We start from the raw sequence: 15,724 nt of genomic DNA on the forward strand, positions 1-15,724 counted from the left end.
GTTAATGAGAGTGAGACCATGTCAAAATGGTTAATTCTGGGTAAACTATTCCTTTGTTTCAGTATATGAACTGAGATATTGGGTATTGGATAGTTACATATACAGACATTTTTGTTCATAGCAACTTACTGTACTTCAAGGTACCCATTTTTGTCAGTTTGTGTGTTTCTTGGGTATCGGACTTATCACATTTGCTTTGCTAACACAGTGCTCTACCAATTGAGCAACATAAACTATTTAAAAGAAGGGAAGCCTTTTAGTGTTATGCATACATGTAAAGCAATGGAGATTTAGACAGTGGTTGTAGTCGATCTGTGCTGAGCAGCTCATGGGAGAGTTTTACAAGAATTTTGTTCATCACATTGATTTTCGGCACATATATTCTGCTTCATCTGTAGGTCTAATGAGAACAGATTGGGCTTTTTTCTATGGCAGGATCATTTCCAGTGAATGCAATATCGGTGCGCATTCTCTCTTTCGCTTCATTTTCTGCCTGAAAGTTTCTTCTTCTGCAATCCTGTTACATGGCAGATTTGCCAATGAGACTTAGGTAATACTGAAAACTGAGTCTCTATTTTCAATAGTTTACAACTCTAATGACTTCTAAAGTCAAACACATTCAAACTTTTTTATACAGATTATGATTTCGATTTGCTGAAAGGATGATTTGTTTATCAATGCAACTAATGGCATAATTGAAATCTTTATGTTTGATTTTGCCCTCAGCTCTTACAACCAGGTCCTATGTGTGCGTGGCTCTGCGCCATCATTATTATATTTCATTGAGTTTTATTTGATGTCTCCTTATGTCTCTGTCTTTATCTCTTTGTAGGTAGGGGATCAGATTCTGGATGTCAATGGTCGTAGCTTCCGGAGCATTCCTCATGATGAAGCTGTGCAGATCTTGAAGAATTCCTGCCACATGCTGATGACCATAAAGGACGTGGGTCGGCTGCCTCATGCACGTACCGTGGTGGACGAGACCAAGTGGATCCCCAGCGCACAGATTGCTGAGAGCTCAGCCAATAGCAACACTCAGAGGTGACTATCTTATAATTATTCCTGTCTATTAAAGAATGCATTGAAATAATGGGCTCTATCTTACACCCGGCGCAACGCAGCGCAACGCGCGACGCAAGATTATTTCGCTAGTTTCCACCCTAATTTTCACGTTTAGCGGCACGTTGTTTAAATAGCAAATGCATTTGCGCCCCCTTTTGCGCCCATGGGCGTTCTGGTCTGAAAACGAGGTGTGTAACTAAAATAGACTACGCCATTGACCAACAAAAACCTGGTCTAAAGTCTAAAGTCAATGCCGCAATGTGTTTTATGTTATTTAATGAGCGCATTAGTAATATGCGCCTATAAACGGGAGGACAACGCGGGTTTGCTTATCACAAAGTACATGAATGTGCAGCAGCACAAAAATGCTTTTAAATATAAAAGATTAAAGGATTGAAAGTAAAAGATTATCATTGAGTCTCTTGGACATAAATGAGGACTAATTATGAGACGTTAGAAGGCGCAAAAAGCTGCTTCACCTGCAGCCTGGTAAGTAAATAAATGCTTTGTTTAAACAAATGCATCTGTTTTTAAATGTTTTTTTAAATGCTACCTCACGGATTTATTGTATATGATGACTCTGTACCTGCGGATATGGTGAGATGAGAAACATTTTTAAGTAATTCTTAAAAAAACTCTTTGCTAAAAAAACCCTGTCCAAAGTGCTGAAACGCGCAGAGAGCCGTTTGTAAATTCTTTATCTCCTGTTTGTTACAAATAAAGTATTTTTAGAGTACAAACCTTATCTTACATATTTGTAAATTATTTTTTGATGATATTGGATAGCCATACATTTAAAGCAAGTACAAGCCTGCTTTTTTACTTCCATAACTAAAAGAAAACGGGTTTAAAAGGTTTTAATAAAAAAAATAACAATTTCAATACAAGTGAAAACAACACAATTATTTAACATTAATCTTAAACTGGGGATCTTCTTCCTCCTCTTAGTTTTTCAGTTTACAAAGTTCGTCATCTAAATAGGGATTAGACATAGCGCCAGCGCAACTTGCTTTTAAAGGGGATGAGAGCTGAGACTCTCATTGGTTCACTGCAAGTTACGCCCAAAATACTCCCATTACAATAGGACCAACCCTTTTCGACCATGCACTCAGCGCACAAACCATTTTTCCTGTTGTTAAATTAGCAAAAGTGTATTCGGACACGCCCATTTACACGTTGCGCTGTGCGCTTTAGACAATGCGCTTAGATCGTTAAAATAGGGCCCAATATGTTCTCTGATATCTACATCGAAGGTATGTGACTATATTACAGTAAGTGCAAAAATTATCCAGAGACGGTTTTACATGTCCATTGCAAATTTGCCTTTAGAATGAAATGGTCTATTATTACCTTATTAGGAAGGGTCATGAATAATAATGTTGAGCTCTGCTCTGATTGGCCGTTAGTCAGAGGCAGGTCTTTAGAATAGCCCTGTGTGTGTGTGTGTGTGTGTGTGTGTGTGTGTGTGTGTGTGTGTGTGTGTGTGTGTGTGTGTGTGTGTGTGTGTGTGTGTGTGTGTGTGTGTGTGTATGTGTGTAAACTCAACCAAAACAAATGGATTTAAGGCTCACAATATGTCATTACCATATACAGAACTCTTATTATTCATCTATGCCTAGATAAATACAGTTTTGCATTCTACAGCACTTTTAAAGGATAGGCAAAAGTATTACAAAACAAAACCTTGATCTCAGATTTTTCTCTTAAAGAAAAGACAAATATGACAAGGGTCGATGTGAACAAAATGTATGAGATTGTTGAGATCTGTTTTCAAACTCTGTAGAGGATATGTGAATGTATTTTCTCAGAATTGTCCTCTGATTTAACCTCATCGCCATGTAGGAGGAATCACTTAGATAGTAAAGATATCCCAATTGTAATTTTTCATTCCTCTGGGCTGGAACCTTCATTTTCTTAGGGTTTCACTCTAGTGATTTCTGCTGGCTTGGTAGCAATGTTATGAGGTGAAATAATGATAAAATGTGTGCTGGATACTAAAAACTGTTTATGGTTAGTTCAATAGGTTCAGTAGGTTATTCGAAAATAACAATAATAATAAATTGAACTAAAATAATTTAATGATCCGCTGCCTAATTGGATTCAGGCAGTATGTGGAAATTAAGCCAGTTTATTTCATCATTGTAATAGTCGTATTATTTCAGCACTCTTCTGAACTTTTAACATGGTCATAATAAAAATATTCTTGTTTCAGTGAGTCCAGTGGGTTTGAAAGAGGTCTCTAAGCAGTGAGATGATTTTAAAGCTAGATGTAGAGGCTATTGGTGGACGACTTGCCACAGGCAATGCTGGTTGAAATGTATGTGTACGGTAGTAGTATGATGGAAACACTTTGATTCACAACAGGGATTTCTTTCTTTCTCAATGGTCCAGATAAAGGTGTGTGGATCTCTATAGAGGTTGTTCTCATTTCTAAAGGGCTCCCATGGAAATCCAACAAGGTGCCCTTTAAGTCCAGGCATCATTAGTCTTGTCAGAACCTCTATACTCAGGAGACATATGCACAAAAGTGGATTTTATATTGAACATTTATTTTTTTATGAGAAGATCTGTATTTTTATGTTGTATGATAGGTAAAAAGTTTTTAACTAAAAGTGAAGAGATCATCCATTCATACCGTATGTCTAAATTTGTTCTGTCCAACCAAAATGCACCTTTTTAAACATAAACTTGTATCATCATCTATTCAACCAGATGTCAACCCGAACTATTCAGTAATTATTATTATTTTATTAAATTAAAAGACTGATTTTGGGTACCCCTGGTGTAGGGCAAATTGAATTTTGAATACTGTCTTTGGGAATTTTCCTCTGCTTACTGTATACAATATAGTTTGCTTAATTATTTCAACAAAATCTCTCTCTCTCTCTCTTTTACAGCTGTCTATCTGTTGATGTTGGAGAAAGTTCAGGAAAGGTAAGGTACAAAATTACAGCATTTGCATGCAGTGTAAAAAAAAATTGGGTAAAACTTTACTTGAAGGGGTGTTCATAAGACTGACATGACACCATTATAATCATGACATGACACGTGTCATGAACATGAAGGAGATTTTATGCACGTTTATGACAACTGTCATTAAGTGTCATTTGTTCAATTATGTAATTTTTAATCAGGGTTTCCGCGGAGTCATAAAAAGTCATAAAACGTCAGTGCAGCAAACAGACTTGTCGGAAGTACTTCAGAAACCCGCTGTCCCGCGCGAACTCCGAACTCTCGAGGAAGTACTTCAGAAACCCGTCAAAGATGGCCCAGCTCCTTTCAAAATCAAACGCCCTCAGACGGGCAAGCAAGGAAAAATTGGCTAAGCTGAAAAAGTTGAGGAGGAGATAACCATTAAAGGGGACGAACTGAGAAAAATGTAGACAAGCACTAACTGACTTGTTACTTTAAAATAATTTTTAATTTACAATTGTTAAGTGTTATTCCTGTGTTCTTGATGCTTAAGAAAAGGGAGCCTTCAATTTGTTATTGTTAAGAAAATGGAACCTTTACTAATAAACTTGTTACTAATTTTAATGAAAGTTAAAAAAATATATAAAGACTTTTGGAAGGAATTTTAATGTTATTTTTCGTTATTCGTGTAGGTCATAAATTTAAATCATAATGGTCATAAAAAGGTCTTAAAAAGTCTTAAATTTGACTGACTAAACCCTGCAGAAACCCTGTTTAATGCAAAGATGACATTGTTTGAGATGTCTTTGTTATGACAACTTGACATAAACCAATACATCATAAACCAACATGATTTGGTGTTTGCGTTAGGATGTCACTTTAACTATTGGTTTATATTATTTTTTTTTGATTTATTCTTTTATATTTTCTAAACTTTAAACAATTGTCACCTGGCATTGGGGTTAGAGTTGGGTTTGGGTAGGGATGTCATTTCATGTAAATCTAACCCTAAACCGAAGCGAAAATGGTAAGAAAATAGGTCAAAACAGTTGAGTAACCAATCTGTGAGAATGCCACGGAAAAAGACAGTCCGTAGCAGGGCCACGGAAAAATGCGGAGATCCGTGAGAATGCCACGGAAAAATGAGCACAAAATTGCGTGACTATGCCACGGAAATTCGTGAGATCAAACTTAAGAAACTAGCTTTATGGGTTACATTAAACTGTCATTTAAATGTCATTCAGTGTTAATACTCTGTCAAATACCGTATTTTCCGGAGACTTAATGACGCATTTTTTAATGATGCGACTTATCCGATAATACGGAAGTCCAGAAAATACAGTAGTTTTATAACAGCATCACAAATATTTTTTTGACCTCAACTACAGTGTTACAAATTGAACTTATCATTAAATATAATTAGTGTTAATATGATGTCAAATTATTTTAAATACCTTAACAAAATGCAACAGACTTTACGTCAATACATTAGTTTTTTCTGTAAGGGAGTTTAAGTTTCATTGGAGGGCCCTCGAATATTGGTATTAGTATGCTTTAGTATGTCAAACCTAATGCTTCTTGGGTGCTTTTACTTAGAATAGAAACCATAATGTCCTTCTGAGTTATTCAGTTTAGTGTGATATTGATGTCAGATGTCACGTCGCTTTGGAGTCTGCAAGAAGATCAAAGCAATCAAATGCTTTATGCGTGTACAGTAAATCGACCCAATGCCATTATCTCAGAGCAAACACAGTGTAATAGCGAAACGTGTGTGCGTATTTTCATCTTTACTTGTGTGTTCTGCATACCGTTCAGGGTGCATTTCACAGTCTTTTGTCTTTGGAGATTTAATCTGTTGGTTGGTAAAGGCCTGTCTTTGAACAGCAGTAAGGCTGTGATCTCCTAACTCTCACACTCCATTAGCGAAAGAGAAAGCCAGCTTTGAACATGGTGATATCAAACTGCTCTAATTGTTGAAAAAGTCTGTGTTATCTGCTGAAAACAAGGAGAAAGACGTGTGTCCCGCTGGGCAAATAAAAGTCCTCACTTGGTTTAAGTGGCCCATGTGATGGTTGGAGTAGTTTTATCCAGGGCAAGTAAAGAAAGGTTAGAGGACAGCTGAGGAGAAGGTTAAGATGGAGTTATTGCAGCGTATGTCATTCTTTGTAGACTGTCAAAAAAAATTTCTTAGTCTTGTTTTCCAGAAAAATCAAATATGTAAAATTGGATTTTCTTTATATTAAATATGTTCACTTAAGAAGTCTTTATAAAGCTAAAAATTTTTATTGTGCCAGGGCGAAGCTAGATTCTTAATTTTAACCATAAAATACTTTTAGATGGCCAAAATTTATTCACTCCTTATGAATTCCATTAAGAATTGAAGGGTGAAAATGTAAAAGTAAATTACTAATTATCCTATAAGCTAAATTTTTTTTTAAAGGACAATACCTTGAGCACGACGGAAAACTAATGCAATGTTTCGCTCTCATTAACCCTCTGGGGTAAGACCATTTTGGGACACTGGCAGAGTTTTTGACATGCTCTTACATTTGGTCTATTTTTAGTTGCTTTAAACATATTAATGGCTAATATCACATAACAGAGTCCTGCACGGGTCCATTTTTGGAGACCCGCTCCCGCCCGTACCCGCAAAGTTCAGCACCAGATCCGACCCGTCACCCCTGATCATATTAAAATTTAATCCGCACCTGCCCGGACCAGTTAATATTTGGCCCGTTACCCGACCCGCACAGTTCGAGCATCTATAAGATGGCCATTCTCTTTGCATGTTTTTTCCTGTATTAGCGTTGGTTTACTCCGGGTACAACGTCATGAATGGGTTAATGAAACAGGCTACAGTGCACTTTGTTTTGCATCATTCAAGTAGCCTACCATCGGCACAAATTTAACCTGATGACTATACACAAATAGACCTATTAACCTGATAAGGAACACTGTGCCGTACATGGTACACCCCCGCCCTTGCACGTGAGGCTGCATTACGTCATTGTAACTTTGAAGCATTAAATCTTCAAAATATACGGTCATGCGGCACATCGTTTGAAAGCTTAGACTTTCGGGATTCCATTAAGCGTGCACACAAAGCATCATATGATTTATAGCAGTCATAAAACTGTAATCTAGTTGTTAGTTACCTGCACCTGGCGGCGACGATTTAGGAAATGAAATATCCAAGCCTTTTAATCCAAAACGATTTGTTCATCTAACAATATTGACGTTTCTGACTGAATTACGATATAAATAGTGTATACAATTAGTTCACTAACGGACATTCGTTAGAATCTCACTTTTCATTCACGATTTATAATGAATATATTCGGATGTCACGTTTATTGTGCAACGTCTGAGGAACAAATACGCTCCTTGTGGAATTTCAGCCGTTCCATAAGAGGCTACTGAAAAAAAAGAACAAGAAAAAATACAACCTACCTACACAACCCCCTGCTGTGCTCCTAAGTCTTGTCTCGAAATGCTTGACGTTCCCAGCTTCCGGCTATCAACGGCAAAACTTTATGTAACTCCTGCAACGCTCACTCCAACTAAGCTACGAGAAGAATCAACAAAGGTTGCGCACTGTCGCAGTGGTGGTGATGGGTCAAATGTCATATGTGCGTGTGTTATGGTAATTTAGACATACAAATATTGCACATATTTTTATTCACGCTACTACCCGCCCGCACGGGGTTAATTATCCGCCCGCATCCCTGCCCGTGAATTTTAGGAATGTCACAATCCACCCGTTTTAGGCACTTCTATGCGGGTACCGGCGGGTACCCGACCCGTTACAGGACTCGGTCACATAACATTGTATTCAGCACAAAGTGTGCTAAAATAACATGTGAGTAACATGTGTGTATACATGTTTGTATTTTTAAGTAAATGATGTGTAAAAATAAAAAAATAAATGAAATAAGGCCAGGTCCAAATGTTAAATTTTATTAAAATAATTTTATTACATTTTTGTCAACGTTTTCTTTTTGAAAGCAAGATGGGGTGGCACAGTGGCTCGGTGGGTAGCGCTGTTGCTTCACAACAAATAGCGCCCTGGTTCGAGCATTTATAAGATGGCCATTCTCTTTGCATGTTTTCCCTGTATCAGCGTGGGTTTACTCAGGGTACTACGGTCAATTTAGGTGAATTAGAGATTGACCAACCTGGGTGTGGATCATTTTGCTAAATTAAATTTGCTTTAAGGAAGTTTATTTATTTACCTAGATAACTAGTCTCTGAAGAAAGTTTTCTTTCTTGCAGTACAGGTGCCTGTAGGCAGATCTCTGTATAACAGAAATGAGTTTTTGGCTTGCTTTTATTTCTTTATGGCAGCTCCTCTTATCCTTGCTCTTTATATTTCTCCAATCTTAACACTCTTCACTTTTCACATTCCATTCATTCTAAGCCTTGTCTGGCACAGGTGCAGGAACTCTCAAGGTGACCCATGGCATTGCTTTTGGATTTTCACTCCAGTCATATTATAAACGCATGAGAGTTAATATGAAGACAGGGCATTATCTGTAGAAGAGATACATGTACAGATTTAATCATTGATAGAGATGATCAATACTGATAAACGAGAGTGTTTCACAGTCATAAGGTGTGTATTGTTTTGTTTGTAATATGTTATGTTGTGGGGAAGATACACTGAAAAAACGAACTTTTTGGTGTAGTAATATTTATTAGATTAACTCTCATAATTTCTACATAATAATATTAACATTTTTGAGAACTAGATTTTCCTAAGTAAAATGATGATAAATACACAATTAATTCATGTAAAAAATGAACTGTGTGGGAATAGTAAGTCTTATTAGATATTTTCTTGTATTATTTAACTGTTTTATAGTCACTGCACATAGTCCTAAAATAATTAAGTACATTTTAATCATCAAACTAAAAAATCTAAGTAAAATTTACTTACATGTATTTGCACATGTTGTAAGGAATACCCACAATTCTTTGCGCCTGAATATTTTTATTTTTTAAGCTTTATCACAGAAAAAGAACTGATAAGAACTTTAACTACTTAAATATTTGTTAGCAAAATGTCATAAAGGTTTAAGCTCTTATATTATTGATGTTGTTTTGTTGTAAATAATAATTTTGTGAAGTCACCGTTCAGGTGATCAGTGTTTCTTTACATGAAGCCTGTTCAGAACGTTGTATTGTAATTCCCTCTACAGTGCTGATAATGCATGTCAGAAACACATTTTGTGTGCGTTTCTGTTCCGAATCAAGTTTATTCAATGACTGACTTGTTGTCAGTCATGAATATTGTGTTATAATGCCATTTATAACACTAAAAATAACTAGGTCCATAGGAATATGTTAAAGAAAATAACAAACAGAAAATACGATTTATTTAATATTATTAGGACAGCAATGCTTCAATTTTCAAAAAAAAACCTAATAGACTTTACCTAAACGATTAAAATAAATCTAACTTCTAAATAAAATAATTAAGTAACATTTAATAAAATATTTAACATATGTTTTATCATGCAATTTTAAGTAAATTTTACTTGATTTTAGTAGGTAAGTTTTACTTATAAAAAAGCAGTAAATTTTACTTAAAAAAAGTTTGTGCAAATTGTTACGAGGATTTTTTTAAGTAAATTTTACAAGTTGTTTTTTTCAGTGTAATATCGCATACATGTTTGTTTTATTAAGGGTTAACGTGGTTATCTTGAAAATAAAAAAATAGAAATATCTTAGTGAAGCTAAGTTATGCTGTAAAGTACTGTATTTAGCATGCTATTTACTGTATCTTAAATACAAACATTTTTACAATCTTTATCCAGTAATTACAAAGTAATGGGAATTCATTAGTCAAAAGGTCCGGGAACCCCTTCTTATTGGATTAACTGTGATGTTGTTTTACTTACTGTATGCATTTGGCAGACTTGCAGTGCATTTAGGATATACATTTTTATGAGTTCATGCATTCCTTGGTAATCCATTCCATGACAATGATCTATCTCTCTACCAAATTAGCTGCGAGAAGTAACTTTTTGTACACTGTTAGAAAAAAATATGGTCAAAAGATGCACTACAGTTTAAAATCTTAATACCACATTAGGTACATATATGTATACATTTGGTACCAGTATGTGTCTTTCAGATACTAATAGAGTGCATTTTCTGTGTGCACTGGACTTTTATTTATAAGAAAAGATACAGGAGACATCCAAGATGTGTACTGTGGTACTCCAGGACTAAAAAGCATTTGAATCTCAAATTCATCACAAACAATGGCTTAGAGTCGTGTTGGCACTGTTAACCGCATACTGTAAATATCTAAATTTTGTAATGTTGAATTGGAAACCAATTTAAACCATAGTGTTATTCAGACAAATGTAGATTAAAAGCTTTTCTCAAATAAAGCCATTATTTATCCACAGCAGGCAGTTATTGTTTCCTTTTACAGTGATCGGCATAATTCATCATTACTCAGACAACTGGAATGAAAACGGCTTCAGGCCTGTGCAGTTGCATTTGAAAAAGGAAATGAAAATAGATGCATTGATCCGTGCTGAAACAGAAATATTAAATATAAAAAATATAAATACAAACAAGTATATTACCTTTGTTAAATATGATTACAAAATTTGCAAAAACCCCAAAGCTCAAAATTTATCACATGACTATACAGAGCAGACATTCCCATTTACAAAGATACCTGGATTGTAAAAATCTGTCGAGGATTGAAAAAGTTGTGATATTTTTAATCAGAGGGAAAAGTTGAATATGGATAGAAGTTGTGTGACCAAAAATGCTGCTTATTCACATGTTTTGCTTGTATCTTTCTCTTGTGGCCGGGGGGCGTGTCATGATGAAAATATTTTTATTTAAAACACTCAAATAAAACTTAATTTTGAAGAAACTGTGACAGAAAATAAACACATACAAGATCATTAATGAATTAAATGTTTTTACCTCTAACGAAAATAGCTACGTGATGAAGTGAAACTAAAGGGTTAATAAACACAAACTAAAGCAGATGTTGTAGAACGTCTGGCAAACGATGATAGATAGCGCGAAGATTGTAAAAACTGATTATTGCCCACAATTAATGACATTATCTTAAAAGAGTGTAACTACTGTAGCATGTAAATAATGCACATAAATAACGTGAGCAAGAGCGCTCAACAATTATATCTAATCAACAGGCACGTGAAAACTAGCTAGCATGTTGCTCAAACATCAAAAATCACCAGCTAACTTATTTTAAATTTGCAAGAACTATAGACTAATACAATAACAGGCTTAAATAAACCCAAAACATAAGTCCACTTACAGTTCTCACAGACATGTCTTTTATCAACTGGCTATCCTCCAGACAGTTGACGGACCATTTCAGCCGTGTGGCCTGCTCGCTTCTCCGAGATGCACTTGACGGCCTTTTGTGCAGCAAATTATTATTGGGTGGATTACAAAAGTTACATTATTGTATGAACTGTTTTAGTTTAAACACAAATCCAAGAAGGGCAATGTGAGAAGTAGGACAGGGTTAAAGTCTATAATTCAGAGACCATCAGATTTTTATGGGTGCTGGAGTTGTATTAGTTGTATTTTATCTTAGTAACGTAAAGGAGTTGGCAAGCTTGCTTTGTAGTGCGTAAATAACTCCTCTCATATGTCCCAAATACGCTGCTTTCCGCCCGGCTGGCTGCTGCCCTCCCCAGTATCGTATGCTGCAGGCCTGGCATGCTTTTATTTTATTGGAATGAGTCTGCCATCATTAAACGCTCAGGCAGGAGAGCCGTGCCTTTTTTAAAAGGCTTCGTGAAACACTACAATACAAGCTGTCCATCATGTGTAGCCTGGAGAATCAAAGTTTTAGCAAGCCCAAGCAAACCACTTGAATGGGTCTTATGTAGGTCAATTCAAATGTTGAACATAGTTGAACACTATTGTGTGCCTAAGTGACAATTTTAGATTTGTGTTTTTAGTTATCTTCTGTACGCATATCATTCACATGATAAAAATGGTATTTTAAAAAATTATTTATTATTTAGAAAAAAAGAAGGAAATAAATTATGGTGACTCAAAACTAGGAAAAGTGCCGGAATGCGTCACTCCCTCCATTTGCTTAGATTGTTTGAGAACGCATTCATCATCACATTGACACTGAAGGTCCGTCTCATCTTCCTGCTCCTGACGTAACTCTTTAAGCTCCACATCCAGCTCTGACTCATGACCAATTTCACAAAAGTCAAACAAGCTGACATCAGCATCCGCAGTCGCCACTGTTCCAATGCAAAATGCTTCCGGTAAATTATAGTGATTCTTTCAAGCGCTGCTAGAAATACTGAGTAGTAAAGCATTGCTTTGGGTCAACAGTAGGCTATATACTGTAATCAGGGTGCTTGTTTAAACTTTAGTATTGAATGAAAAGAGATGCTCTCATTGATTAAAACTGGCACGGTGGAAAGCTAAGGGATGGTTTTAGTGATCAGGGATTTGGAACAGCAATAACCAAATTGGGAAAGAGGGCAGTAGTGACGGATGAACGAGTCTCTTTGGACTCCTGAAATCATTAGTCTTGACCTGCTTGCCAAAAGAAACATGCAACTGGCCTTCATGTAAGATGAGATTTTTTAGTCCTTATAAATATTTGAAATAAGGGCTGACAGGGATTTATTTGTACAAGCTGATTACATGATTTCCGCTGGGCACAATTCAAATTTCTCATTTATAAAGACAGGCTCACAATCATCATAAATGTGAACGTTTGGTCATTTACCAAATTTTCCTAGTGATTTATAAGACGTCCATATCCAAAGATGTTCACAGATCCACCCTGCTTTATTAACAATCAGTGTTGGGTGTAACTAGTTACTAAGTAATTAGTAGTGCTGGGCAAAGATTAATCGCGATATACACTCACCTAAAGGATTATTAGGAACACCATACTAATACTGTGTTTTACCCCCTTTCGCCTTCAGAACTGCCTTAATTCTATGTGGCCTTGATTCAAGGTGCTGAAAGCATTCTTTAGAAATGTTGGCCCATATTGATAGGATAGCATCTTGCAGTTGATGGGAGATTTGTGGGATGCACATCCAGGGCACGAAGCTCCCATTCCACCACATCCCAAAGTTGCTCTATTGGGTTGAGATCTGGTGACTGTGGGGGCCATTTTAACTACAGTGAACTCATTGTCATGTTCAAGAAACCAATTTGAAATGATTTGAGCTTTGTGACATGGTGCATTATACTGGTGGAAGTAGCCATCAGAGGATGGGTACATGGTGGTCATAAAGGGATGGACATGGTCAGAAAAAATGCTCAGGTAGGCTGTGGAATTTGAACAATGCCCAGTTGGCACTAAGGGGCCTAAAGTGTGCCAAGAAAACATCCCCCACCCCATTACACCATTGCATTAATGAGAAATTGAACAGGGGTTCCTAATAATCGTTTAGGTGAGTGTATGTGTGCCCGATAATTGTCCCCTGCTATTGAAAGTAACCAAGGGGAATATTTTCAGGCGCTCCGTAATATCAATGCGCCTGCTGCAGTCATGTTACAGCAGCAAAGTCCTTTATTATTATGCCAGAATGAGAGTATACTGTAGTTCCTAGACATATCGGCCTAGAAAATCCCAACTTTTAATTTTCCGTTGGTCTTAGTACACGGTGTAACTACCGAAGAGTCAAGTTTTAAATAAGAAAAACTATCGAAACTCTTTGGTTATTTTTGAGGTCGATGCTAATGGTCTAATCAGATTCAATCGATTGTTCTAAGTACCTCCAGACCCGGAGATCAGCTGAATGGATTCCAAAACGGTAAAAATCAAATGTTTAACTCAAGGGGAGCTGGAAACGTGGAGTGTCCCTTTAAAGTCTAATGTTAAAATGCATGTATTTTATTTATCCTTCTCACTTTAAAATACTTTGGTGAGTTAATAAGAATAATAATAACACTCTCGTGTAGTTTCCATTTCTCACTATTAACTGGTTGTTATTAGCATTAATATTACTGAATTATTGGCTTTCTATTAGTACTTAAAAAGCACATAAATGCCTGTTTCTGCAAAACCTTATTCTACATCCCTAATCCCCAATTCCTACAAATTCTTAAACTTAACAACTACTTTACTAAGTATTAATAAGCAGTAATTAGGACTATATGCAAAAGTAGTTATTTGAACAGAATCAAATAAATCATTATAAAATCACAGGCTTGCAAATATCCTTACATGATTGGACACAATGCAACATAAACAAAAGAGTCCCTCTCGAGTAGATTATTTATGAAATCTTTAAATTCTTGCATGCTGCCAAAAACTCTCTTTGCACAGTGGTGATCCATGTTTGCCATTTTCCCTTGTCTTCAGAAATCCGAAACATTTTTATTTCCGACAAGGTATTTGTTCCAGAGGTCAGTTTAGCCACTAGCCAGACCGATAAACAAACACAGAACGAAAATTTACTTGGGGTGTTCGCGTAACCGTGGCAACAGGCGTGCATCCCATAAAACTGTCTATAACCGTCTATTCAGGAGGCAGTTGCACACTCTAAAATTTGTTCTTTTTGACACATAATGGGTAAATATTTGACAGAACACACCGCTAGGTTAAAATTGACCCAATGCTGGGTTGTTTTAACCCAAGTGCTGGGTTATTATACCCCATGGTTGCATAACAACAACTCAACATTGGGTCATTTTTGACCCAGCATGTGTTCTCTGTCCAATATTTACCCGTTATGGGTCAAAAATAACCCAGACATTTTTAGAGTGTAGCCTAGTGGCTAGAGTCGGCCTCCGGAGAGTTCTGTAGGGATAGCTGTGGCCTCACTGGGATGAATTAAAGGTGCAGTGTGTAATTTTTAGAAGGATCTCTTGACAGAAATGCAAAATAATATACAAAACTATATTATCAGGGGTGTATAAAGACCTTTTTATAATGAACCGTTATGTTTTTATTACCTTAGAATGAGACGTTTTTATCTACATACACTGAGGGTCCCCTTACGTGGAAGTCGCCATTTTGTGACGCCATATTTCTACAGAAGCCCTTAACGGACAAACTTTTTTACCGAGTTGTCTCCAACAATAACATGTTTTTCCGGTGTTGGCTTCCGTAGCTTCTCTATGCATTTCAAAAGCAAGGGGTGAGCAGTGGACTGAGCCATTGGTTGCAATTCGCAACCTCACCACTAGATGCTGCTAAAATGTACACACTGCACCTTTAAAAGCAGGCCACAATTCGAGTATACATTCTATATTTGACAAAAATGTCACTTTCACTTTAATGTCTGAATGACACTACCTTTTAAGAATGTTGGTGCATGCATGAGCACCTAACAGATTTAAATTAAACTCATAAAAACAATGAATTTTTATGGTCAATGTTAATTTATTCTTTCTTTATGATTACATGCACATCGCTTTTCAATTATCAAGAAAAATTGAATCATTCTAGTTAAGGAATGAATAAAAAGGTTTACATGCTCCACCAACTGTACGGTTTTAGGAATATGTCTGCATGCATATGCAGCTAATCAGCATATTCTGAATAAAACATGCAGATTCTTTTCTCTCTGTTCTTTTTTGCTCGTTCTTGCCATTTGTTATCCTGCTCTTTACGTAATTTAATCAATTCATTTGCATTCACATCCTCAACAAAAGCGTGAAGAATAAAGTGAAAATGTAGGCCTTTTTAAGAATAAGCAGTGCTTTCTTCTGACTGTAGATCGGTTCATGTCCATGAACATAAAAGTCCATATGC

At 36.3% G+C, this 15,724-nt stretch overlaps 1 protein-coding gene across 2 annotated transcripts in view; it reads left to right on the forward strand.

Moving 5' to 3' along the window:
• Positions 1–15,724, forward strand: part of whrnb (whirlin b) — a 99,658-nt gene that overhangs the window by 60,125 nt on the left and 23,809 nt on the right. For both annotated transcript variants that reach the window (XM_055199271.2, XM_055199270.2), the window contains exons 4-5: positions 833–1,041; positions 3,960–3,996. In XM_055199271.2, the coding sequence (XP_055055246.2) occupies positions 833–1,041; positions 3,960–3,996 (246 nt within the window). The remainder of the gene's footprint in view (positions 1–832; positions 1,042–3,959; positions 3,997–15,724) is intronic.

The sequence above is a fragment of the Misgurnus anguillicaudatus genome, chromosome 22 (assembly GCF_027580225.2).
Source record: "Misgurnus anguillicaudatus chromosome 22, ASM2758022v2, whole genome shotgun sequence".
NCBI lineage: Eukaryota > Metazoa > Chordata > Actinopteri > Cypriniformes > Cobitidae > Misgurnus > Misgurnus anguillicaudatus.